This window comes from Microtus pennsylvanicus, chromosome 8, assembly GCF_037038515.1.
Source record: "Microtus pennsylvanicus isolate mMicPen1 chromosome 8, mMicPen1.hap1, whole genome shotgun sequence".
Taxonomy (NCBI): domain Eukaryota; kingdom Metazoa; phylum Chordata; class Mammalia; order Rodentia; family Cricetidae; genus Microtus; species Microtus pennsylvanicus.
In genome coordinates, this window is record NC_134586.1 from 47479317 (window position 1) to 47507071 (window position 27755).

The 27755-nt window shown below is 44.2% G+C and overlaps 1 protein-coding gene across 15 annotated transcripts in view; it reads left to right on the forward strand.

Moving 5' to 3' along the window:
- The window catches only part of Foxp1 (forkhead box P1), a 609381-nt gene that overhangs the window by 500932 nt on the left and 80694 nt on the right, over nt 1-27755 (forward strand). For 7 of the 15 annotated variants that reach the window (XM_075983344.1, XM_075983343.1, XM_075983358.1 and 4 more), the window contains 3 exons: nt 18725-18862; nt 19892-19981; nt 25300-25453. In XM_075983344.1, the coding sequence (XP_075839459.1) occupies nt 18725-18862; nt 19892-19981; nt 25300-25453 (382 nt within the window). Of the gene's footprint in view, nt 1-6615; nt 6750-7143; nt 7269-9517; nt 9536-18724; nt 18863-19891; nt 19982-25299; nt 25454-27755 lie in introns of those variants that run through there. The other 8 variants (XM_075983349.1, XM_075983347.1, XM_075983356.1 and 5 more) reach the window with 5 other exon arrangements.

Below are 27755 nucleotides of genomic sequence, written 5' to 3' on the forward strand. Positions count from 1 at the left end.
TGTGAGCAGGCCTTGTTACTTACCCAGGTTTGCCTCAAACACATGCTCCTCTTGACTCAGCCTCCCTATTCATGGGACTACAAGTGTGTACTACCACGCCCAGATAATAGGATTTATTTTTTCAGATGACAATTCCTGTCAAGGCTGCACACAAGTGTATTTATGGTTCTCGCTCTTTGCCTTCCTTACTGGTGACTTGGTGATTCCCAAACTCTAAAACACATGCTACCTTTTGCTGTTGTTGTTTGACTTGTTTTGAGGGCAGGGTCCGTACTACCCAGCTAGCTTTAAATTTGCCATGTGTTAGAGGGTGGTTATGAACTGTTCACTTTCTATCCCAGTGCTAGGATTAGAGGTGTGTGCCCCACTATATCTACCATCTCTTTCTGTAACATGGAGTGTGTGTGTGTGTGTGTGTATTCTTACATGTATGTTTGTGTTCAATATGGGTACCTGGTACCCAAGGAAGTCAAGACAGGGTGTCAGATCCCCTGGAACTGGGGTCACATATGATTGTGAGAAGTCACATGGGTACTGGAAACTAAATCCAGATCCTCTGCCAGAGGAACAAGTCTTCTTAACCGCTGAGCCATCTCTCTACCCCTTTGTGTCCTTACACTGTGCTCTGGTTGTTTTACATAGGACTATACCTACAGATTAAGGTCAGTTGGGTCCTCTTCCATCCATCTATCTCTTTGTCTGCGGGGAAATATGTAGACCCTAAGAAGGGATATTATTTACGCCCAGCTACAGTATTCACTTGTGGCCATGTCAGGAATGAGATCCAGACCCCCCCGAGGCCCACCTTGGATGAGAACTGCTCTGCTCACCTCTTTCTGTGCCTGTTGGATGTGCTCTAACGAGGAGCTGTCTGGAAACTTCATGAGCCTTCAAAGACTGGCCTGGGGAGTCCGAGGTTCCCTGTGAGGATGCACCGCTTAGGTTCTCTTCCCATGCTCCTGTTCCTGTGGACACCTTCTCCCTCCAGCCTCTGCTTCCTTCTCCCACTCCCAGTTAGAGCAGGCCTCCTAACTTTTCTCTCTAAAAGCAGATACACTCTTGCACTTTGCTATGGCTACTCTTAAAGGTAGAGTGTTAAGTGTCTGTGTGTGTGAGATCGCTGACTATTAAGGAAAGAAAAGTGAGCTGTCCAAAGCTTCTGGGCTACAGAAACCGTTTTCCATGTAGTGGTTTCTTTGCCACACTCTGTGGAAGGCAATTATCTTTGGAGGGGATTCCACGGCCCTGTGTGGGCTTCCCTGGTGTAAGGTTTATTGTCCGCTGGATTGGGTGCTGTTCTAAGAGCATTCGCTTGGCATCGAATGCGCTGTCAGGGGTGCGACTTTCCGAATGCTTCTGAGGTTGTAACACTAAGCTTCATTTTCCCATCCTGAGATGTATTTTTGAGATGCTATGCAGGGATTTGTGCAAGCCTCATTCTTCCCATTGACACCGACAGGGGTTGCACTTCTAAATCCCAGCACTCCACTGTGGAAATTTACCCTCTAAAAGCCAGAGTTCTCTTGCAGCTCCAAGGCTGGCCTCCAAGTACTGGGTAGCTGGATGGGGCCTGAAGCGCAGTATCCCTTTCTTTGGGGGGGGTGTCTTTTTAGCTAATGATTCAAAAGTTAAGATGTTTTTTTCACTTATGGGACAGGCACGAGAGAGCCCTCCTCCTTTTATGGATCTTCTTTCTGAATGCCAGAAGAAAACTTGAACTTGACTCAGCTGAAATACTAAATCATGAAACCTTAGAGACTATTGAAATGGGAACAGTGGCCCATTACTGCTAAGAAGGTGTTTTATTGAAAATGCGCTGACATATTCTCCCTGGAGAGTGTGCAAGAGAAGGCAGGATGCCCGGCAGCCATGCAGGTTGCTCTCCTAGGCAAGCTAAAACATAGAGTTTGCACTGCTAAGCCCTGAGCCCTGAGCCCTGAGCCAGCAGGCAGTAGAATAGCTGAATGTTGGTTTGCCCATTAAAAAGTACCATATTTCCCCCTGCTTACCCACCCCCTCTGCTTTGCTTCAGTCTCTTAATGTGCGCATGTTAATTCATAGATCCTTACACGCCTTTCCTCTGTCTGGCTCTTAGAAGTTGTCTTCCAAATAAGTTGAGATAGATGAAATTTCCTAACCCTGGCAGGCTTACCAGCAGAGGGCAGGCGTAAAGAAGGTTTTGACACGAGGGTGTGTCAACCCAGGGTCAGAGGAGGGTGGCGTGGCATAGGAGGAGGATCTGTGAGCTTTGTTTCCAGGGCAAGATGGGACATGCTCCCCTGCCTCTTAGCCCGCCTGTAGCACGCTCACACCACAGGCCTCCTGAAAAGCTGACTCCACTAACGGTGGTCAGTGGCTTCATCTGATATCAGCGAGTTTCTACATAATTAAGCGTTAAAAAAAATTAAAAAGGAATTTCATTCCCCCCAAGAGCCCTCTTATCATTCCTCTTCAGTGCCCTCTCCCTGGTAAGCTTCCTGCCCATGGTTAACATGTGGGGGAGCCATAGATGCTGTCACTCTTAGGAGGGGACATGAAGAGTGTCATTTGGTGGTGGTCCTGACCCCCCCCCCCATTGGGGGAATTCTCTCCTGCCCTAAGACATGCACAGTTTTGAGAATTTAACACACATCCATGTAATCTGTTGCAACCCCATAGCTGAAGCAGCACACTAATAAATTTCATATCATGTTATAAAGCAAGGGATTATAGTTTTATCATAAACAAGAGAGGGTAATTTATTAGTCAATTGGATGCAGGGTCCGAGAGGTTGGATGAATTTATTTACTTTGATGCTTAGGAATGTCTTCACATTTATCGTGACGGAGTTGTTTTTTTTCCTTCTCTTTCTTTCTTTCCTTCTTGTTGAGACAGGGTCTCAGTGAGGAATTTTAAAACATTTTCTCTTCTAAATGTTTTTGCATAGCTCACGTACCCCTTATAAGTCCCTTAAATGTTGCTAAGTCCTACTGTGTATGCATATCAATTACCCAGGGACGCCGACATTATAGAATGTTGCATTTGGTGAAGATGTGAATGGTAATTTGGAGACTGTCATAAAGAGAAACTTGAACTCCTGTGCTGCGGAGGCTTTTCCCTTGGCCAAACTAACAGGCACAGATGAAAAACAACATAATTAGTCTTATTGTCAACGTAGACATAACAGCGACATAAACAGTATTGATAGGCAGCTAACTGCTCCAGCTCCCTGCAGATGGATGATGTATTAATTTATATTTTTAAGTAAAAGCACCGCTTAAATCAAGACAGAAACGAGCCTCCTTAGAGACAAATGCCCAAATCTCAGGAATGGGGCATGGTTGTTGCAATTTAGAAACTCTAATTGGCTGGCCCCGCTGGTGGTCTTTGGAGACTGCTGCCGGGAGTTTGTTCTGAGGAAGCAGGTCTCCCTGGCAGTCCATCAGACGTGCGGCTGGATGGAGAAGGACCTAAAATTTCTATGCCCTGGCCTCAGAAAAAGAATCACTTGCTAATTTTTTTTTAATTTTGTCATTCTATTCTGGGTACTCTACTAAATTAATGAAAAAGTGGCGGCGGGGGGGGGGGGGTGTTAATGCAACCATTAAGAAGACCATGAGCTTGCATTAGATTTTGGCCTCTCAGACACACAGTTCATTTTTGGGCCCATCAATGCGTCCTTCCTCTGACTGTATGCAAGCCGCTCTGGCCAAGCAGATGCTGAGAAGTACGCGGGCCAGAGCCCCGTGACCGTGTCTACGTCTCTGCCGTGGCACCATTTATCAACATGTCGAATAATGTCGTGAGGGGATGTTCCTTCTGTCTCTTCCTTCAACACGTCCTGTCTCCGTTCCCAGCTCAGAACGGGGCAGTAAGACCTTTCACTTTCCTCCGTGTTCAAGGCTGAGGCTCCGCAAAACCAAATAGAACGCCCCACTCCAGTCCCAGGTGTATTATTTGGTGGTTAGAGTTTGGTATGGGATCACAGTAATCTGGTCTTAAGTGCACAGCCAGTGTACAATGGACTCATTTAGCAACTGACAGGTTTCTTAATATGTGGTGTTTGAACAAGACTGTGTCTGTTGTGGGTGTTAGGATGTGGGCATCAAAAATATTTTTAAGTACAGTATTTATCGTTTCCTTCGCTCTTCCTTAAACATGAGCCTCCCCCACCCCACCTCGGGTATCCTGTCTGTGTAACCAGGCACCCCCCCCCCCCCAGTGTCTGTTTTGCCTTATAGACTCATGGTTTGACTCATGGGGAAACAAAAACCACTTTGCCTTTCTGGTTTGTTGTTTGTTTGTTTTTGTTTTTCTGTTTTGAGACAAATTGTCATGGAGCCCGAGCTGGCCTGGAACTTGTTATGCAGTTGAGGATAACCATGAACTCTTGGCCCTACCTCCCAAGTGCTGGTATTACAGACATGTTGACCACCAAGCCTTGACTCTCAGTTTATATTACTGAGTCTCAGTTTTTCCCTCTGAAAAATGGGATGGCAATTTCCATTCAAGTTACAGCTGCATCAGCTCCTGGGTTGAGTAACCAAGCTAACGCCCCCACAATAAACCTAATTGTTTTCCTTCCTGTTTTTTCTTTCTTTTTTCTTTTTTGCCTTTGCCTTTTTTTGCCTTAGCTTTTCCCAAACAACTTTGTGTTGAAGGTGATGAAAAATGGCAGGAATTATGACTGCTCTGTCGCTGGGAGGTTCAATATTTATATATTTTCCTCAAGGCATGGAATGTAGCAATTCTCCCTGAATGCCAGGGCCAAAAACCTCATGAGGCCAGCCTAGGATTCCCAAGATTAACCAAAATATCCCAGACTCCTACAAAGAAACACAGGTTTCTCACTGGTGGGGCGATTCCTTACCCACAACTAGCCTGAGTCACTATATCATGTATCTGTTTGGAGAGGGTGGCCTGGGCTCCAGGTGGCCTCTCTCTGGGCGGGTTGCTCAGACATTTCCCTCTGCCTGGTCTCCTATCCTCTTATCCAAACCATAAACCCTTCACACACAACTTCCCCAAGGGGCCTTACCAGGCCTCACAGTGCTCCCTCCTGCTCTGCAGTCCCATGGTGCTCCCAGCTACCACCATGCAATTTAGCAGCTGAGTTCCCATTGGCATTGCGTCACTCCGTAATTATTTCGTGTAAGGCTGGCCTCCACAGCTGGGTCCTGTGCGTCTGTAATGTTGTTGTTTGCCTGTTTGTTTACTGTTTGTTTTGGAGCTCCTAGTGACTATTAACTGATAGGCACTGACCTGCATGAGGTAGCCCTACTTGTCAAAGCAGGCATGAGTTTTCTGGATGCTCCTGCAGATCTCAGGCTGGAGGGAACACGCCGTTCATTCCCAGCTCACCCCAGCTCTGTTCACATGTGTTCACTCTCAAATTCATTTTTTTTTAAAAAAATATATCACTGTATGTTTCAAAATGGCTGTTTCTACTTTCTGAGGGGGTGTTGGTTTGAGGAAAACTTCCTCTATTTTCATTTCCTACTTTGGGGCTCCTGCCTGCCCTTCTGGAAGAAGCAACCTGTTTCTTTAAAACTCAGAGTTCTACTGATTGAGGGGTTAGGACGGTCTGTCAGATTCAAGACCCTTCTCTCACCCCTCTCCCCAAAGCCGCCCTGGGGTTCTTCATTGAATATTCATGAAAGGGTTGGGCGACATATCTGTGACCTGGAAGAAAAACAAAGGCCATTAATAAATTTGTTATCTGACATAAAACACTGCAGTGTGGAGAGTGGTGTCCACTAAACCCATTTAACAACTCAAGAGATGTGGAAGGTGAGGGGTGGGAGGCTCTCGCATTTTCCAACCAGATTCCCTGGCTGGGGGAAAGTCTAGCCCTGCTGACCTCACTGAAGTCCAGCTGTTTACTTGATTAGAAATTTTACTAGTATGCTTACTTTCAGGTTCTTTAAACCTGTGTTTAATACACCTCAAATTGGAAAATACTTTCAAGTAAGAGCCCTGGAAATTTACTAGGTTAAACGGTGTTACTTAAAAAAAAAAAATTCGTATTGAAGAGAAGTGAGTAATCATTGATATCACTGTTGTTTCCTTGTTAAAGAAAATAATAAAAAAATGTTTTGGTTAGTTTTGTTGTTTGTTGTTGTTTTGGTCTTTTAAAGTAACTAACTACGCAAACCAGAAAGTTCTCTAAGTTTGCAAATGGCAAAATCGAGACGTGATTTCTGAGACTGCTCATACTAGGCTAACCTGCCACTTAAATCCTGCCACTTGAGCCAACAAAGTTTAGCATTATTGGTGACTTTAAAGAAAAGAAAAAAGCAACACTGCTCTTCGCTCGCCGCATCTAAGCAGTGAGTGTTTCTACCCGAGGTCATTTCAAAGTGCCTGTTGAGAGGCGCTTTTGTTGTGGCTGATGTTGCATAAATAAGAAAGGAATTTCAAGAATTATTTCTTAGCAAACGTGTGGCAGCTGTCGTTCTAGAGGGGAAGTAGCGACGAGGCACGTTGGGTTGCGGATTATTTGGAGCCCCATGTAGGGTTTTTTCCCTGCGTGCACGGGCACACTTTGTGAAGCGGCCTCTGGATCGGCAAGGGTGGCTGGGAGACTAAGGCTGGGCCCCACCACCGACGTGAAGCGAAACTTCTCCACCGAAGCGGGTTTTCGAGGAAAGGCGCAGCCGGGCGCCCCGCAAGCCTGCCCCTGGGCCGCTTCGGTAGCTCGGAGCAGCCGGGGCTGTGGGCTTGCTTGGAGGAGGGCGCATGGGTGGCCCTCCTGCTCAGCGTCCCCGAAGGTTAGGATAACTCTTTGTCAGTTTCAAAGAGGGAAACAAACAAGCCCTTTCCCCAAAGCTGGCTGGGCAGCGGGGGCCCAGGGCGCAGAGAGGGAGAGGGAGAAAGGGGTGGGGGGAGAGGAGATGCGCGCCCCGGCGCGGAGCCCGGCTCCGGCCCAGACGTCAGCCCGAGGGGGGTCACCGGGTTAACAGCAATTAAAGAGGAGTTGCTGGGGAGACAAAAGGCGGGCGGCGGGGCCGAGCGTCGGTTTCACCTGCCGCGCGCGGAGGGGGCCGGGGCGCGGGGCGCGGGCGGAGCCCATTGTGTGGGGCGCAGCGGCGGCGCGGGGTGTTTAGAGGCGGGTTGTGATTGGTGGAGCAAGGCGGGGCGGGTGGGCGCGGCGCGGCACGGCAGCCCGCGAGCCCGAGCGCCCCTTGCGCGTGCAGTCCGCCTGCACCGAGGCCGCCGGACCCAGCCCGGCCCCGCGCGGGCGCCCCGAGCCGGCTGCGCGCGCCTGGCGGCTACATGGAGAGTGTCAGGTTGGTCCCGGTCCTCCTCCGTCTTTGCCCCGCTTCGCTTCCTCCTCCTTGTCCTCCTCCTCCTCTCCCCCAACCCACCCCATCATCCCGGGCTGTGCGCTGCCAGCTTCCCAGGGTTCCGGGGGACCTCGCCAGGGAAGGCAGGGGCGCCCCGCAGCCTTCAACTTGACTCTCAGGCTCGGCAGCCCCAGCCCGGGCGCTGTTGATCAACTTGGAGCGGAGTTGCGCTCTGGAAGTGGAGGCGGAGAGGAACAGAAGGGTGGGAAGTCAGGCCTGTGGGTCCTGGACACAGATCTCCCTCGCTGTCTGTTAAGCTCTCTTGTCTCTTTTTAAAAATTGTTCCTGGGTGAAGTGGAGTTGGGAGTTGGAGGAAGTCCTGCGTGTATTTCTCTCTTTCCCTCTGCCTCTTTCCCCGGTGTTGGCGATTCATTTACCGCTGGTGTGGCCTTCGCGCAGCCACTTTGGTAAAGCCCTTTTGGCTATCCCTTGGTGCCATCCCTCCACACCACTCGGGGGGCATCCATCTGGGGTATGTGATTAATGTCACTCTCAGAGCGTGTGAAATAGAAAACCCTTCCGTCTCAGTGGAACCAGTGTGGCGGTTTTTTTGGCTTCTGGTAGTTTGTTTCTGTCTGTCCAGGCGTCTGTCTTTGCAGCTTAGCTGTTGATTTACAAGGAGTTCGCACCCACGGTAAGGAGGGAGGGAAAGGAAGGAGAGAGCCCAGCATCTCAGCAGGCAGGCATACTGTGTCCTGCACTCCGGCAGGTTGGAGATTCGCATCCACTCTGGCTTTCCTTGGCCACGTTCATAAAGTAGTGAGCAAGGTTTGGGTTGGAAGGGCCGGAGGCTGAAGGCTTGTCATCGTGAACTCCCGTCCGAACTGGCCTTCAGTGTAGCTAACTAAACTCTTCGAACTGCAAGGGACTTTTTCTTTCCCCTCTCAAGAATGGTGATGGGAAGCTGAGGACCTTTAGGAAAAGGATGGTAGTTTCAGAACACAGCACATGTAGTCTCTTCCTCCCTGGGGTTAACTCCTTCAAGGCCTTCCGGTTGCAACTAAAATGTCTGATAATTGTTACATGCTCGTCCACACAGACCAAATGTTCTAATCAAGCCCATTTAAAAATGCAAATCACCTCATTTCCATAGATTCCAACATTCTGAAAGTGACACATTTGGGGGAAAAATAAGGCTGATAACAGGAAACGTGAATCATACTATCAGTGACTAATCTGCCTAAGGGGGGGAAAAACCTTACATGTATTTTATCATTAGGAAGTTAGGGTAAAAAGCTGATTTCATTTCTTATTTTCAGTTAAAGATGCAAGTGACTTCTTTATTTCCGAGGCGACCCTTTTTGCTCTGTGTATTTGTTTGTGAAATAATTTCCATGAAGACATACATATGCATACGTATGTGTACGTATGCATATGTGTGTTATATATACGTATATACATATGCAGTTAAAGAAGGTGTATGTGGTAAAGTGTTACAAACTCCTGTCAGTGTCAAAGAGAGCTCGAACATAATCAGGTTAAGAATCTACTTCAGGATTTATTTGATGTGTTGCTGTTATTGCTGCTTAAAAGAATAGCAGACTATCTTGGATGTTTCAGATTCAGCGCTCAGTAAAACAAATCAAGGCGAGGAATTTTGCAGCATGGGGGGGGGAGTCTCTATTTTATGTGGTTCTTTGTAGCTGCCTGACACATTTCGATGAAAAGTGTGTAAAAATGAAACCAAAATACAGACTGCCTGCCCAGACACTGGCTGCCAGAGTCACTGGGATGTGGTAGAACTCTGTGGCTGACACTTGATAATCGAAGTTGATTTATTGTTCATTAGTACTGCATTAGCCCTTTCAGGCAAGACAGTTATTTGTCTAGTGGCCGTGAGGAGTGAGACGGCAAGCACCTGTCACTTCGAAGGCATGATGACATAAGCAAGCAAATATCAAAATGATGCAAATTAAAATGCATTTGACTAGGTAAAATACCACCGAGCCACAGTTCTTTTTTTTCCTTCAAGACAAATTAGCACGGGTCAGTTCTAGTGTAGAAGAGATAAAAATGAATCAAACATCCTTGTTTTCCAACCGTAAGGACTCTACAGAAAGAATGCTAGGAGTGGACTTTGTATTTGCCAGTTTGCCTGACGAACTACCTTTCCTCCCAAATCTGCAGCTTGTCTAACAGAAAGTTGGCCGTTTAGAGAAAGGAGAAACACAGCCTTTCAGTGATTTAATCCCAAGTAATTGAAAGAGAAGGTAGGCTTTTGTGTTGTGTTTTTTAATAAACATATTTCATCAGATGAAACTTTTGAGTTTGGATTGCTTATATGAAAATTGATGACATCATAGCTAAGCTATGATAATGTCGGATAATAATGTCAACTGCATTTTCTGCAGTGTGTCTCACTCTCGTTTTCTTCCCCCCCCTTCCTTCCCTGGAAGGGAATGATCTCATGGCAGACAATAGAAAACAACTTAAGTGTCAAAAGAAAATAAAATTAGTGAACTTTTGTCTGCAGCCATAGAAACGTGGGTTAACTCATATAATTTTTTTCAGGGATGGAATGGCAACCTTGTGCATGAAGCTATATAGAGTATTGTCTTCTCTGAATTTTCATTTGACAGGGATTTTAGAGGCTGCGATCTTAATTAAATCTCCACCAGCTAGAGCAGTGCATCTAAAGGCATGCAGTGTTGCGTAACCTTGCTCAGTTGGTAAACTGTGATGACTTACAGTTTACTTACGATAGGAGTGGTGGATTTGGGGGGGAAAAATCTTTTTTTTTGTTTGCAGTTAAATGTACCTTAAAAACAAACCTTCTCCATCGCAGCCTTGTATTTGTACATTGTCAGGGGCTGTCACTTGAAAGATAAACTCCTTTATGACACTGACCAGTTCTGCAACTTTTCAGCCAGCCTCCACACAATGGCAAGAGACAGGGACATTAAAACCTAGATGAATTAAAAGCAATCGAAGTCCAGCTCTGTCATGGGCTAGCGTGGCGGGAGTGGCGTTTGAATTACTGGGTTTCTGTGACGATCAGGAGAGAATGTGGTGGCCAGATTCGCAGCTCTTACTAACATTTGAGTACAGTTTGTATTGGCAGAGAGGAAGCGTGGAAAAATTCATTTTATTATGTGGTCTCGTTGTGGACGGACATCACTAAAGGGGAACCTTAGAACGACGCTCTGAGTAACTGGGGAAACAGTAATCAGTGACGAGCCCCTTGAGGTAGTTCCTTGTGATTTACAGTCAAGGAAAAAACCTTAGCAACAGTTGACCAGAAAAGGTTAGAGTGACTGAACACATACATTGTGTCTCTCTGTGTGTCGCATGTGAAGCTCTGCGGTCAGTAACAAGGAGTTACAGTCATCAAACAGCCTTCTTTGCTGGCTTGGTCTTTATAATTTCTAGTGCTTGCAAACACTCATTTATGTACCTTTAGTGTCCTTAAAACAGATGCTTTTAACTGCTGTATCTTTTTGGTTCAGTATATGTCTTGGTAGAAGCTGCCTGTACATACGAGTCATTCTGCACGTGTCATTGTCCTAAGATTTTGCAGAAGGCTCGCACTTGGGTTGCTGTTGAGATGTCGAGCTGTGCCTCTAGTTTAGATTTGGGACAAGGAGTCTAGCTCAGTGCTTAACTGTAGTGTTATAAATGAGGGAAGTCTTCACCCTGTAAGCTAAAACTGTTGTTTGGTGCAGTTTTTTTTTGTTGTTGTGTTTTGTTTTTGGGTGGGTGGGGGGCATCGTGGTATTCATTGAAAACTGTTTTGAGTATTTCAGAGTGCCTGTCTTGTGCATTCAGTTGTGGGGACAACTGCCTTTGATTTAACCCAGACAACCCAGGTCCTCCATTGCTAAACATCTGTCTGTACATTGTAGGGCCTTGACTCACTGGGAAGGGCTAACCTGGGCATCCCCATTCAGATGACAGAAAGGGATCCCCTTTTCTGCGTCCTTCCAACCTGGCAGTTGTTTGGGGAGGAAATTGATTTAGAGTGGGAAAAAAAAATGAGTATCAAGCCTGTGCGTTAGGCCTCATGCTCACATCGGGTTAAAGCAACTAATCAATGAAAGTGCGAGCTAAGTGTGCCGGTGAGCTTCTTAGAATACCTCGGCATCATGGTTTAATTCTTAAGCTTTATCTCGCCCTTAAATCTGAAACATCATTGTTCAAATAACTGAGAACAAGGTAAATCAACAACATCAAAAAGGTCAGCTTCTGTGATTTCTCAAGGGCTTGTTATTTTGTACTTGGCAATTCTATTTGATGTCTTGACAAAACAAGATGACACAGGGGAGAATACATTAAAATTTGATTTTTTTTCATCTAACCTGTTACGGTCGTGGCAGCTTAATTTCTTTTTTTTTTTCTCATTTTTTCATTCTTTTTCTTTCTTTCTTTCTTGTCCCTGAAGATGGCTTTTTGTTGGGTCACTCTTAATTGTCACATTTCTTCGCGAGGCAGGTCCTCACAGGTCCCTCATTTGCGTTGATTTTTACAAGGCACTTTTTAAAAACATATTTTGACCTTTCACATGTAGGGAGCTTTCGGTTGGGTTTTTATCCGTATTAGAAATAAATCAATGAATGGAGAAATTGTCAAAGCAGCAACTGATGTTTTTTTTTCTCATGAGAATCTCATTTGTACCCCTTGGCTCAACTGTGATGTATCAGGTGAATGTGCTAGTGTTAACGTGTGAGAAACTGAATAAGTAATTCTTGAACAGGTAAAAGGAAAATGGTAGCGCCTTGGTAAATCCATGGTCAACCTCGGAGTAATCTAATTTGGGCCAGCCTGTATATTTGAATTCACTTACAGTGCTCCCTAATAATATGGGGAAAATATATACATGTCTTTATTCTGAAATTTTCTGGGTTAGTTATCTTAAAGTAAGGAGAATTATCAACTTAATTCTTAATTTTGAAAAAAAATCTTTTTTTAGGGGGAAGGTAAACATTTAATTTTTCCCCCCATGTAATAGTAACCATTGATCTAAAACTATCTTCAGATTTTTCTTGCTTGCTTCATGGTGCATGTTTCTGAGCTGGGTTGATGCAGTTTCTGCCTCTGCCATTGTTTGTAAAAATGTTTCAGTTCAAGAGAACTTACTTAACAAGTCTATTCCCTGTCCTGGGAGTCAAAGGTTGGTGGGTCAGATATTTTCTAAGGAACTTTCTGGACTAGTCTTTCCATCTCCTGCTCTCAGCACTTAAAAATGATTTTGTTGCTTCTGTTAATTTGAAATGTCAGAATATTTTACCCACACTAAGCAGTTTTCCAGCCACCTACAGAAAAGTGAGATCGAGGAAGGAAAGAGAAGGCATTTTCTTTTATTTAAATAATAGTAACAAATAATAATAATAATAATAATAATAATAATAATAATAATAATGATAGTGTTTTGGAAGTTGAAGAGATCAGTTCTTAGCAAGTGATTATTTTCATGTGCAGCTCCTATTGTTTCCTGTATTTGACAATTGCTAATGGGAGAAGCGATTTAATTTATGTAAACTTTACATTTTTATGCAAATGAAGCTGATATTTATTAGAACTAAAACAATTAGGTTGGCGCTTAGAGGCTTAACCTTGGCTGCCTGGGAAATGGTGGAGACTCACAGGGCAGCCTCCACTCCCTGTCTATACACAAATGTGAATTTTACCATTTGTTTTTAATGTAAAGACAATAAGAACTCAGTTTTGCAGGAGATGGCTTCTTGGGGTTGGTAACTGGAAATAACTCCTGACTGGCAGGCAAGTATTGGCCTTAACAATTCTTTGTGAAAGAAAGATAGCCTCTCTTTGATAGAATGTAATAAACAAAACGATAAAAAATGAAATGCTAATTGCATTTTAAAGAGGCCTCTTTTTTTTCGCTAAAATTTTAATAGGTGGTTGTATTGTTACTGAGAGAACAGTTATGCTGATGAGTGACTACTTAGATGATTTTGCATTAATATAATAACCATTACCTGCCTTAATGCTTTGTACAGTATTGTGGCAAAATAGCTAAGTCTAAAAGAGTTATACAAAAAGCAGCATTCCACAATGAAAGAGAATTACACTTTCCACATGAATACCATGTCTTTTTTTTTTTAAAGACAGAAATATTATGTCAGAAATACATTTCCCCCCATTTTGTGATACAGCTGCCTTGTGTGGTACTTGATTTAAGTTTTGGAGTGTTTGTTTGTTTGGTTTTTTAAATTTTTTTAGTGACACGGAGAATAGAAGCCCCTGTCTTTTTTTTTTGTCTGCTGATCTGTCTGTTGTAGTTGTTGGCTATTAATTTTATAAAAGGGCATATATTTTCTCAGGTGGTTGCTGGTACAAATACAAGCTAGCTTCCTTATGATCCTAGAAAATTGGGCATAATTCCTTTTTTCTTAAAATAGAGCCATTTTCTTTGTTTGCTTTTGTTTTGACATTCCAGAGCCTTCTAATTGAATTTGTTTTGCTCTCGTTCTGTGGCTGACTGGGTGACACTGCCTAACTGCTTGCTTCAGTTGCCACCCAAACACAGCTTAAAGGATGGAAGGCAGATGAGTTTCTGGGGGCACACAGGGGGCTCGTGAGTGATCAGTGGTCAAAAAGCAGTTTCCAAATAATTCTTTGGAAACAATTTAATGGAAAAAAAATAATAGAGAATTACTGAAATTGAAGTGTGATGCTGCATTTTGGCCGTCTCAGTTCTAGGATTTGTGTGCATAGTCACTTTGAGAGGCTGTGAGTGGACAAAGTCTATGTGTATTTGCGCTGGGCAGGGGTTCCTTGTAGTTAACTTGAGTGTGAAGGAGAGGGAGAGAGAGCAATGATAGCATGTTACTTTCAGTGTTTATATTGTGTCCTCTCGCCTCCCACCCAATTCCTCCAATTGTCTCCTACCTTAGTACCAAGTATTGTTTCTATGAGTGGTTTTTTTTTTATTTGTTTGTTTGCTTTTGAAATTTCAGTACCCCTCTTCCCCATTGCCCACCTCCCCCACTTTAAAGAAAGAGAAACAAGAAAGCAGAGTGCATGGTTTAATAGTCTGCAACACAGAGTCCTCTTGGAGAGAGAGAAAACTACGCCAGAAGTGACTTGAGCCTTCACCAGCAGTTGCTGGTGCAAAAGATGCTTCCCCAGTTTGCTGGTGTTTAAGCAGCAGCAGGCCCATACTAGCCACGTTCCGATGGCCAAGCACAGCTGTATTTCTGCCATTCAGGAGGGTTTGTGTGCACCTGGGTTGGGCCACACCCCACTGGTATCAGTCAACAGCATAGCCTGCACTGTTTTTACTTTTCTTCTTCTTTTTTTTTTTAAATTCGTGATATCCCCTGGAAGCTCAATTAAGGAGTGCCAACTGTAGGTGCCTATGTGTGTTTAAGGGCAGTATTTTAAGGCTAGCACTCTTTAAATGTCTGCCAGAAGTTTTATTCGAATCTCTGATCCCTGAAGGCAGCTAGACAGAATCATTGTAGGTTTTCATAAGTTGCCTCCCGTGATTCATTGTGAGCTCATGCAGCCCATGCAGCACACTCAATCCTGTGCACGCAAACACTTAACATAGCTGTAGCACACGCTCAGGTTTTTTTTTTCCTTGCCTTACATTTAAATTGTCTTCTGAGGGGAAAAAAAAAATCAAGAATAAGCTTTAACTCCCAGATAAGGCAAAAGCCCTTGTAGCTACTCTTAGCATCAGAAACGAATTTTTATCTCCAGGAGGGTGAGGTGGGTGTTGGGGCTCGGGGGGGGGGGGGATAGAGGGAGGACGACAAAGTTTAGTTTTCATGGAACGTTCTCAATGAGGGCCCTATAAATATTAGACGGCTGTAGTTCAAAACTCACCCGACTGTTTTAAATACTATTGATTTAAAACACTGGCTAGATTTTATGAATCAAAGTGTAATTTCTAAGCTTTGGCCATATTTCTCCACGCTAACCCACTCTCTCTCGTGTGCCTTTAGCTGCTTTCCAGACATTCAACATGGGATTAAATGATAGCAGTTAGAGTGATCAATAGGTGAGGGCCGCGACGATCACTCTTGCCGTTAATGACCTCAGTAGTAATGGGTAATAAAGTGTGGGCTGTAATAGCCCCTCGCTGGTACTGCATGCCCTTTGATTCCTAGTATTAGTAGGGACTAGCTACACGAGAAAGCTGGACACTGGGAATTAAGGGAGTGGATATATAGGCCATAATTCTTAACTATTTAAAACCTTAAACTATGCTCTGCTTTTTTTTTTTCCTCTCTCACTCATTTCTTTTCTACTTTTTGTGAAACCTTGCTACAACCTCCTGTCCTGACATATGGGAGCAGTAACTTGAGGTGTGTGTGTGTGTGTGTGTGTGTGTGTGTGTGTGTGTGTGTGTGTGGTGCGGGAAGCAGGGTGGGAGGGGGGACCACTAGCTACCAAAATCTGTTTTACTGCATTTGTAAATGAAGCTCCCTGGCCTACTTTGGTGGCTGGGAAGTAACTGGTGTGAAACTGTGGTTTCAGATAGTAAAAGCAAAGTTCAAGCCATCAGGATATAATGGCCCACTTCTGATTACTCAGGGACCGCTCCACTAGTTGGGAGGGTTACTCAGGCTTCTTGAGCCTGGCCCTGGCTGGGCTGCGCCTGCTGCTTGAAGCGTTTTATTACTCATCAGACCCTCCATCAAAGTGTCCAAAGGGAACAAGCAGAGGAGAGTCAAGTTCATTCTACTGTTCTGCAGTTCAACTGCCAGCAATGAAGAAGTAACTGTGGGAAAAGGAACTGGAGACCATGGGTTGTCTGCAAGGACTTGAAAATTACCTGGACCTGTCAATCTTTCCCTGATCACCCTTTTTTTGTTGACAGTCAAAGAGCCAGGGTATTTCTCGTTTAAAAAGCCACATACCGTTTTACCAGGCTTAAAATTAAGATGCTTTTTAAAATATATGATAAAAAAATTCAGCAAAATATACATATTGCCTACAGTGATTTAAATCAACTTTACTAAAGTATAATAGACTATAGAATACACTCTTTATCCAGTTAGAAGAGATTTGACATTCGTGAATCTTCGTGGCCCTCATAGTGTCTCCATCAGCCCCCTAAATTGACCTGTGTCCTTTTCCAGGGGCTCCAGCCCACTTTGAGGAGTGACGATGAAGGGATTGTTTCTCTGCCACTGTTCTCTAGGTTCATGCTCATCACCAGCTCAGATTTTACACCACCCTGTTCCTGTCTGTTTTCCTGTCCATCGCCATTAGACATTTGGCTCACGCCTATTTGTGTTGTACGCCATCCAAGAAATGCAGAGAGAAAAAGAAACCTTCATCATGGCTCCTTTGTTTGCTTCAGGGAGCCTCCTGTATGGCCATGCGACTCTCAAGGAATAGTAAACTTCTTTTGTGATATGTTGACTTCAGGAGCTCCAAAGATCACGACTGGCACCCAGTGCATATTTTAAAAATTCAGAAAGTTTCTTCTGCGTGAAGACAAAATCGACTAATTGGAATTAGTGCGTAGATGGTTAGATGTTTTGATAATGTCTTCTTGGCGTTTGCCCTAGACTGTACGCAAGTTCAGTGTTCCAATCCTTGGTGATATTTCATGCTGCGAATTATCTTTTTAAAAGGATAATTTATCCATTCATATACATCTGTCCCTTTTTGCATATAAAAATATTCAGACATGCCCATCTGTTTTAAATTACAGTGTAACTACATCTATACTTAAAAGACCACTGCAATAGGAAGAATTCATGGATGACCTCCCTGAGTTGGGTTAATGAAATTTTTTTGAGTATTCTAGCTAATGTTTTCGAAACATCCGAAACTTGCACCTGACGCTCCCCCAGCCTCACCCCAACACACAACACGCCACAACAACAATAGAGGATGCTCACTGTATGCGAATCTGACCTTCAGCAACCACTTTTAGTTCATCAAAATTAGTGATGCTGAGAAACCGGGACATCAGTGCATAATGAGTGTGAAATTAGGAATGAGAGCTCGCTATGCAAATGACAGGGCAAGCCATGTGAAAAAGTCAAGATAAACTGCATATTAAGACATTATGTAACATAAAATTAACACTCCGTTTCTCTCTTTTGCTTACTGTTCCTCCAAAAGATTTTTTTTTAAAAAAATTCTTTTATCTTTTGATCAGCTATTGTCTGCAGGATTTTTTTTTTAAGTGGCACACAGGCAAAGTGCAAAACATATTATTACCTTTTATTGTAATACATGAGATGACAGCAGACCCTTTTTAACAAAGTATATATCCTTTACAGCTTCTAGCTTCTTGCTGGCACATTTGCTAAAAAAACCAAAGAAAAGTAAGATGCTTAAATATTACTCTTAGACATTTGGCTCTTGTCTTTTATTGTTTTTTTTTTCTTATCTTTTTATAGGGGGGGTGATTTTTCATGAAGTAGTCTTCTTGGATTACGGGGACTGACAAAATGGTTCTCATGTAGTCTGAAAATTAAACACAAGTGCAGTGATTATTTTGAATAGCTAAATTACATTCTAGAAAGCTCACAGAATTCTCAGCATTGTCATTAGGTATCCGCTTGAATACAATTTGTGTAACCTTGGCCAAGACAGCCTGTCATTTTAATGTCAGTGTTTTATCTGAACAAGACATCATCCTTTCAGATACAGTGTGCAGGTTCTTTGCAGAGATGCCCGTGCAGAAACGTGTTAACAGTTGCAAATACGAAATGCTATCAAGTTCATCACTGTAGCTGTTTGTCACTGAAATGTCATGGAAAGCGGCTTTTACTGGTATCACACGTAATATGAAAGAATTGAGACATCTGTATGCTGGCTGAATAAGGAAGGGTAAAAGGCGTCCTAGGAAGGGGCCGCGTTTTAAGCTCAGAAGGTGTGTCCACGATTCTCTCCCCACCGCCCTCCTCTGCACCACCTGAGCATCCTGGATGAGTCTGAAAATCACTGTCCAGAGGGAAGTGGGTCATACCAGCTGAAGCTACAAAACTGTTTGTTCCTCCTTAATGTTCTCCCTAAAACAAAACTGAAGTCTAGGTTAACTTCTCACAGCTCATTCTGACTAGAGATCTGTTGTGAGGAAGGGTGGGTCTGCCCTGATCCCGAGAGCATTTGTTAAGGTAGAGATCTGTTGTGAGTAAGGATAGGTCTGCCCTGATCCCGAGAGCATTTGTTAAGGTAGAGATCTGTTGTGAGGAAGGATAGGTCTGCCCTGATCCTGAGAGCATTTGTTAAAGTGTTGCTTCCTTCTCTACTCCTGAAACCACCCAGGGTGCACGATTTTCTTTTCCACTTCTTGACTTGCCTGGCATCTGTGATGTCCTGAGTTTGGTACTTAGCAACAACGTCACAGTAAAATTGATCCTGCTAATTCCACCGGGGTTAATCTAGGATCTGCGGTTGTATCTCTTCACCCGGGAGGCTGAGGGTATGTGTCTTCCTGGCTCCTTACTGACCCTTCGTTACTGTTCTAGGTCCCCGTGTCAGTGGCTATGATGACACCCCAGGTTATCACTCCCCAGCAAATGCAGCAGATCCTCCAGCAGCAAGTGCTGAGCCCCCAGCAGCTCCAGGTTCTCCTCCAGCAGCAGCAGGCCCTCATGCTTCAACAGGTAATTGTCCTCCTGCCCGCTCCGCACAACCCAGAACCCCACAGCGTGGTGTGTGGCGCCCCTTCATCCACACAGCTGCTTTCCCTCTGGAAGAATGACCGTGGCAGGCTAAGGGGCACAGAACCCCACCTGGCCCCCAAATGATAAGTGTGACATCTGTGCCCCTGAAGGAGCAGGATGATGCCACAGGTCCAGGCCTTGGGTCTGGAGAGTGCCCTGTGGACCGATATTAGGGCTGTGATTGGACTTGATAGGGAACAAAAATCTTTCCGACTCACGTGGCTTTGCACTCTTATTTGGTAAGCCTAGAGGCTTCTGAGTGGCATGAATCAGAGCAACTTGAGGTGCACATTGGAAGACAGTTTATATAGACAGCTCTTGAAGTCCCCATTTCAACTCTAAGGCTTACCTTAAAATTTTTTTTTTCTTGAACATACAAAAGAAACATTTTGGAGTTCATTAATTTCAAGGCACAGAGTTTACTTTTTCTACACATACTGATGCTCAGATAAACTTGTAGCTGCCCTTGGGTCTCGGGGACATAATCCTCAGACTGGAGAGGCAGCCTGAACCCAACTGATAAGGCTAGCTGCCACAGGGATAGAAGTCACTGATTCAGAAGGGTGAGGATAGACTCAGGAAGTTCCCAACATCATTGAAGCATACAAGAGTGGGACCCTCCTTGCCCCTCCCCCCGTAATTTAGAAAGCCTCCACTGGAGACTGACCAGACTCTGCAAGGGCATCTTGGCTTTGTTGTACAATCAAAGGTCATCCCTTGCCTTATTTTAATTAATTTGTGTAGAAAATGGTATGTTTTTCATCAGTTCATTTTTGAGATTACTCCTCAGACCTTAATGCCAAGAATAGTCAGTGTCCGTGGAATTTATTGTCAGGATTCAGAGTAAAAGGTCAGGCCCTTGTAGATAAAAGGATGCTATTTTTCAAATCACAGTTTGCGCGTGGCGTGGATGGGGACAGTGGGCCTTGCTCTTCTGTTACTTACCGACCCCTCCTCTCTCCCTTGTAGCAGCAGCTTCAAGAATTTTATAAGAAACAACAAGAACAGTTGCAGCTTCAACTCCTCCAACAGCAACATGCTGGAAAACAGCCGAAAGAGGTACCGACAATGCATATTTTACTTTCAAACCACAGATCTCAGGGGACTATCTAGTGGCTATTAAACTGTCATTCATCTTTTAAATGATTGCCCAACTCAGCTGACTCTATCGCTTCTCGGCTTTCAGACCAAGAATTATTGTCCTGTTTGTGCTAAGATTTCTCGATCCCTTACTTTACATCACCACCACAGCGTAGCTCTGTGGTGACAGCATCAGGAGCAGGGTTCTGGGTTCCTTCTGTACCGCGGAGGACCAGCATGCAGCCAGGATGGGGAGGGACAAAACTGGAGAAGGACACACACACACACACACACACACACACACACACACACTTAGTTGTTGTTGTTGTTGTTTTCCATCATTTAATTATTTGTTTGTTTGTTTGATGAACTCAAGTGTTTGGGCAGGTGGCAATGGCCTTTTCCGTTGGCCAGCTAGCTTCTTGTGGTGTCAGGCAAGCAAACCAGACATTTAGAGTGTGATTAAACATGCCCGTCTTCATTTGACCTTTTGCATGTTGAGCATGTCCTAATTACTTAATGCATGCACTAGATAGCATGACTTAAAGTCAAGGGACTTGGTCTCAGGTCACCTGTACTGGACTGAGGAAAAGCAAACAAGCAAACACTGCACTGCATTTCCTCCTGTGTTCCAGTTCTTTATAGCATTCCTAATGTACTGCATTTGGCTGCACTGCCCACGCAGGTGATGCTTGGAGCCCCGTACACTCTGAGACTTTCCCGGGAGGGTTCATCCCCACTTAGCCTTCGGTGTGCTCCATGAGTCCGAGGTGGTGTCACTTTTGGGAGCCACCTAGGGATTAGGACGTCCTCGCACCCTTTCACATTCCACAGTGGTCCAGAAGCTTCTGCTTCAGGATCTCTCGCTGTGACCACAAAATTTCTAATTCCACAAACAGCGTGCTACCCTCTTTCCTGGCTTCTCTGCCAGCCCTCCGCAGTCAATTCCTTTGCTCTTGTGGGGGCGTCTTGCCAGGTGACTGAGTCCACATCCCTGCCCCTCACACGAGTCTGTACGATGGCTTTTACACATGGGAGTTTACCAGACTTTTCTCCCCATGCCAGCTCCTCCCTGTGCACAAATTGGGAACGTTTCCTATGCTCTGCCAAGTTTCCCCACCCCGGAGTCCTGTTTAGCAGGCTGCTTGTAAACCCCCCGTGGAGCAGGGGCAGTTTTGGGGTAAAGGGAGGAGGCATATTAATGAAAATGCTGACACAGCCTTAAGGACAGTGGCTCGCTACCGGGCGCTGCTCTAATAAAAAAGCGACCAGATTAAAAAGTGTCTAAAATGTAAATCTAAAGGACTAACAGTAATTAAAATGGAAATGGCACGGGGAGGGAAGGCATGTAATTGTGAGATATCACCCCGCAGAAGGCTCTCAGCTTTGTTTTCCTGGCTGTTTTTCTAATTCAGCGGGGCTTACTCATCAGTGGCAGTTCAATGCGCCTTAATGACTCCGGGATTGCAGGCATCACTCTGGACAAAGAAATGATTATTGTGCGGTCAAAAGAAGTTCAAAGACAAGGAGGGAATTTCAGTTTTTCCCCTTAGAGATCCACATTCAAGAGCATATAAATTAAGCCAAATGTTAAAAACCACAGTCTGAAAGCTGACTTCAAAGTCACAAGTCTCTAATTAATGAACTGCGAGCTTCAGTTTGGACAAGTTGGGGTTTGATGCGCCCATAAATCAACATGACAGGCCTGTTTCACAGTCTCAGACAGTGCTTGTCATTGAGTCACATCAGATGTAAACACAGCAGAAAAAAAGAAGGGCTACGAAGGAGGTGCAATTGATCAACAGAATTGGTAACAACCCACTTTTGAAGTACATTATGCATGATCGCAGGAAATGGTTACAGCCTCAAGAGGTTTCCCCTTCTGCCGCTGCTTTTTTGAATCCGATTTCTCACAGCCTTCAAAAGGGAGAAGAAGAATCATGGAGTTTCTCCCCCGTGGCTTGCAGGCAATAACCCCCTGTTGTTATTTTGTGCTTCTTTCTTTTCAAAGGCATCAAAATTTAGTTTTTTAAAGATCTTTAACTCTGTATTTGAAGACGCACTAGAAAGGGCTGCCACCGCCGCTCTTATCAGTTACCAGGGGCTGTGTTCTTCCTTCCCGTTGCCACTTCTTATTAACCTCTTATTTGGTCTTGTGGACAGAGTTTGGGAAGCACATCTGCGTGCTGGGAAGACATGAAAGTTCAGATGAGCTCTGAGGGCTCCAGAGAGAGGAGGAGTGGGGGAAGTTCCCCCAGTAGAAGAGAGTTCCCGAACGGCTGTTGTTGGGGGGAGCATAAACATGATAGTGACTTGAGAGTTTGGGCAGAGATCGATGGCCAGATGAGCACACTGCGTCCACAGGCAAAGGGGCTCCTGCATTGTAGTCGGCTTTTGTTCTTGTTTGTCTGTTTGCATCTTGAGGACTGTAGGCTCACTGTGGCTCATGGCTTGATGCGGCCTCAGCGTATCTATAGGCAGGCAGACAGGTGGGGTCAGACAAGTGTGTGTCCTTGGGTTTCACTGTGTGTTCATGGCGCCACCGGACTGTTAGAAAATCCTGCTTCTCTGCGATGTCAAGGGCTTGTGTCCCCAGATCATTATGCAGGTGACGGTCTGGTCCCTCCTGTGCTACAGTGAGAGAGTCACATGGTGGCTGCTGTGGTGTGACGTGGCGGTGATAATTTTGGCAAGGTTTGAACATAGACGTTGGCAGACGGAGCCAGTGTATTCCTTTATGGAATGGACTGTTGTTAATGGCACACCATTTTCTCCCTTCACGTACTTCCTCTCCTGCCCCCCCACACACACACACACTTTTTTTTCCTTTTTGGACTATCTGTGAACTTGTAGGCAGAGCACAGTACATTTTCTGTCTTTTCCTGATACCCCCTGGGGAAGTTTGACTTCCAAGATGTTCCTTTGGATATAGGTGTTGATGGTGTCAGAGATGTAGGCAAGGATACCATGGAAGCACAGCTCCCGGGTCCTGGACTCATCGTAGTTTGGAAAGTAGATGGGAGACTTCATCTTAAAATCTAGCTGGGCGTAGGTGGGGGGTGGGGGTGCCATCCTGCGTGGTGGGGTGGCTAAGCCGATTGTTTTAAAAGGGCCGTTTGTCCTGGCCAGTTATGACAGTTTATGTTAGGCAGTAGGGAGTAGCCAAAGAAAGGAAAACAGACCTTTGACTGCAGCTCTGGGGAGGGGACCCAAAACGCAAGGTTTATCAGGGCATTTGAGCATTTTAACCCTGCCTGCTGACCTGTCCGGGGACTGTGCAGAGACCTTTTTTGTGTGCATTCAACTGTGAGAAGTAAACAAACGGCCTCGTATCCTGTGTTTGGTAACTGGGTGGGGAGCACGGTTTGGCAACCAGTGTTGCTTTTAAATTCTTCTCGGGACAATGGGCCTTGTATACTTTTATATCCTGGCTTTTCAAACGTGGACAGCTTTCATGGGCCTTGCCTAGGGATGGCCACAGACAACAGAAAAAGGCATCAGTCATTTCATATAAATACACAATTTTTAAACATTCATTTACAGTAAGACAGGAAGCACCCGCCCTAGCCTCCACCCCCCCCCCTTTTATATTTGACTTTAACAGGGGCTAATTCCCCAGTCTTTGACTGTGTCTGTATCCCCCTTCTTTAATGTCTTGAGTTAATATCTGTTGAAGAAGGGAAAAAATCCTTTTGACACGAATATAGCTATCACTGGGTTTCACATTAACGTGGTAACTTGGGAAGGGGTAAAAACAATTGGATCATTTTCTGCATGCTGTTCTTAAAATGAAAGTACTGGCTTTTCATTTAAATTTATTTAAATTTGTGTTGTTAGTGGTATAGAATTTGTTTTTTTTGGAGTGAAACTCAATTAACTTTCTCAGTGGCATGGTGGTAAGTCTGAAATTGGTTACTAATATGAGCATGATGGGTTTTTTTTTTCCTTATTTTTTTTTTAACTGTAAAATAAACTACACAGAGGCCAAAAGGAAACCACCATTTTTCTCTTCCTTTGAACTTTGCATCAGAAGGTCTTGGTGCACACACCATTTTATGGCCATATCAGATCGAGGTCATGTGCTAGGTTAAAGTCAAGGCAGTTGTTTGTAAAGTATCGTTATTAAGCGAAGCAGGGTCTAACAACACTGGGTCATCATCTCAGTTGCAAAAGTGTTGCTGTTCTTTGAAATAATATTCAGAATTATAAAAGAGCTCTTGTGTGTTCCTTAAAGATATATATGTATATCTATGTACATAGACACACACACATATATATTTGGATTCAGTTTGGAAAGGGTTAATTTTTTTCCTTTCTAATTGTTAGCTATAGTGTAGCCAAGACCTCCACCTCGATATGATTCCTAGCAGATTTAGGATATTAGATAATTTCCTTCTATTTATTGTATTCCTGAACCATATTATCTTTCTATCACTCAGATAATTACTGAGGAAATCTACATTAATTTTTTTTGGCTAGGGTAAAGCCTGCTAAACACAGGAATGATGTATTGATGTTTTACACAACAAAAGTTTTCCTCCTGTCATTGTCCAGTCAACAGAGATATTTGTCATATCTTAAAGCCCCTCCTTTCAAGAACAAAGTGGGCGGGAGACTCGGGACGACTTGGAGGCTGAAACTCAAGCCAGCCGAAGGAGCTAAAGTTTGGAGTGCCTGTTCACATTAAACGCTCATGGTGGAGGATGATGTTGTTTGCTAAATTATGAATGTTCGTAATTAAAATCTAGTGGCTGTTTCTATGAAAGATTTACAATGTTATTTCATCGTTTGTCATGGCTAATTAACAATATTAGATGAAGTTTTTCTTCTTCAAAGGTCTGATTTTTTCTCATTTATTTATGTCAGAAGTGATAAACAGTAGTGAAAGGCCCTTGCCGGTGCAGGCAGGGAGGAAGACATCTTGTTCTTTTATACCTCAAGAGTTTAGGGTTCAAATCCTTGCAGACTAGAAGGATGGAATCTCCTTTCTAGTGTGAATATTTACAGATTTCAAAGTCTCAAAAGTTCATGTCTTGACTATAGAAGTCAAGCTTTTCCTACTGTCAGGAAAGCAGGCTTGTCACAAGAACCCTTTCCCTAGGGGGGCGGGCAGCAGAAGCGTTAACACAGACCTCCCCCCCTTACCTGTCTTCAGACATGGTACATTGTGTCCCTTTTAAACCTTAACATTGAGCCCTCCACTGAGCTCAGGTTTGTGGCGAGTTTTGAAACATGTACACTTTTAACCTTCATTGGAAAGTGGCCATCTCATTTCTGCCCCTCACTGTTTCTTGCAGCAACAGCAGGTGGCTACCCAGCAGTTGGCTTTCCAGCAGCAGCTTCTACAGATGCAGCAGCTGCAGCAGCAGCACCTCCTGTCTCTGCAGCGCCAAGGCCTTCTAACAATTCAGCCCGGGCAGCCTGCCCTTCCCCTCCAACCTCTTGCTCAAGGTATGCATCCATTACTCGGGAAGCAGCTCCGTGGATGGTGGGCAGAGGGGATGGGGTGTTTGTTGATATCTCCCTGTATGGAATGCAGAGAAGTACTTACCCGAAACATGCACAGAGAGGCATTAGCCAACAACCACAAAAGCATATGGGTGCTTGCAGTGCCTGTTGGTGTCAGGATGGAGAGTCAAGGACCTGAATGCTCCCAAGGGCAGAGTTGCAGGGTTGGGGAAAGGGGAAACTAATGTTCCTTGCTCTTACTAAATGTTTCAATGCAGTCCTTTGGCATTTCGGTTCCCAATGTTCTTGAAACATACTTTTTAAATCATACATATTAAGACTTATTTTGCAACATGCAAAGTTCCTTTTTTCCTTCCTTCTTCCTTTCTTGTCTCTGAACATACACCCCCTTTCTTCCTCCCTCCCTCCTTGGCTTCTTCTCTTCTCCCTCTCTGATAGGATTTCTGACATAGCTCAGGCTAACCTGGAACTCACAATCCTCCTGCCTCCACCTCCTGAGTCCATGATTCTTGGCTCCTCATGTAAATCTTAGTAATATTTTGTATAAACACCATTTAAAACTATTTATTATTGCATTTTTATTTGCATGTAGAGCTATGTACCGTGTGTGCCTAATTCATGTAGAGACCAGAAGAAGGCATTAGATCTTCTGGGACTGGAATTAGACAATTGTAAGCTGCCCTGTGAGTGTTAGGAATGGCACCCAGGGCCTCTGGGAGAGATGCCTTAACTGGGCAGCTCTTTAGTGCCCTAGATACCAGTTTTTAAATATTTAGGCACACTATCAACTTTATGTCCACCATAAATGTTAATAAAATCCTTCTGGTTTCTGAAAATTAGCGGAATATTTTTTGTTCTGTTACTGTTTCTTTTTTATATTTTTCTGCTTATTTTAGCAAATGAATTGAGCACTTATTTCCAGTTACTTTTTCCAGCTTTTTTCTTTTCTTTCTTTCCTTCTTTCTCTCTTCCTTTCTCTCTTTTTTCCTTTCTTTCATTCTTTCTTTCTCAGTTATTTTTTTATAAACTTTGATTCCTTGAAAAGTATTAAGGATTTTTGGTGTTTATCATTTGTTTGTTTGTTTCCTTGCTTTTTGTTTGTTCATTTGATTTGTCTTTAATTCTTTATTTGTGTGTATGGATGTTTTGCCTGCATGTATGTCTGTGCACTATGTGAATGTAATGCCTATGGATGCCAGAAGAGGGTTTCAGGTCTTTGGGAACTGGAGTTACAGATGGCTGTGAACCGTCATATGGGTGCTGGGAATCTAACCCGAGTCCTATGGGAAAACAGTCAGTGCTTTTAACCAATGAACCATCTCTCCAGCCTGAAAAGTGTCAATGTTTAATAGATAAGATACCTTGAATAGTCTTTGAAAGTTGCTGGCATCAGAGACAAAGGGAATCTGTAGGTGTTCCTAGGAGACCCTGTGGGTGTAAGCAACTCTGATTTACTCAAGACTAAAAAGGGAAGTGTGGAGTGGGGGGGGGGGAGAGGATATCGGAGGGCCATGACTGTGACTAAAGGCCAGTTCCCTTGTTCCAAATACCCACTGTCCTATGCATGCCCAGTCCACATTCTCAGACTCTCCCAAGTACACACTGAAAGAAAGAAAAGAAGCCATACTGATATTTGTGCTGAACAAATATCTTGCTTGCTTGCTGTTCTACCAGTAGTCAGAGATAGCAATGGTTTAATTACTCATAGTATTGAGTGCCATAATTAATGTAAGGCTGATTTAAATCTAAACAGGATGTTCATGGGTTCTTTCAGATACCATGGCATCCTCTCCTCTCTTTTCTATCCTTTTTTCCTTCTTCCATTCCATTTTGCCCCTCTTTCTTTCCAGACAGAATCTCTCGCTTTGTAACCCAAGGCTGGCCTCCAACTCCTGCCTCAGTCTTTTGAGCAACAGCTGAGAATTTAGGTGTGTACCAAGACCCAGTCTGACATACATCTTTTTCTATGAGGGATTTGAGCATCCTTGCTTCCTGATATTCACTGTGGGATCCTACGCAAGCATAGCTGCGGGTGGTACTGCAGATTCCACATCCTTAAGGCCCCCAGTTCTTGCTGTAGCGGATCTGGACTTGCTACCGGATAGATGGAAGCTATGGCTTCCTAGGATTTGCCCTAGGAAGGCACTGGATTCATTTGCCTTCTGAAGCTGGGTGAGAATGATGGGTCTCTTTTGTACTGCTGAAGAGGCAGTCATTTGTCTAGAAATTTTTGGTGTTGCATGGAGCCAGTGAGGCGTGTCTATTTGGGTTTTGTCTCCCGAGT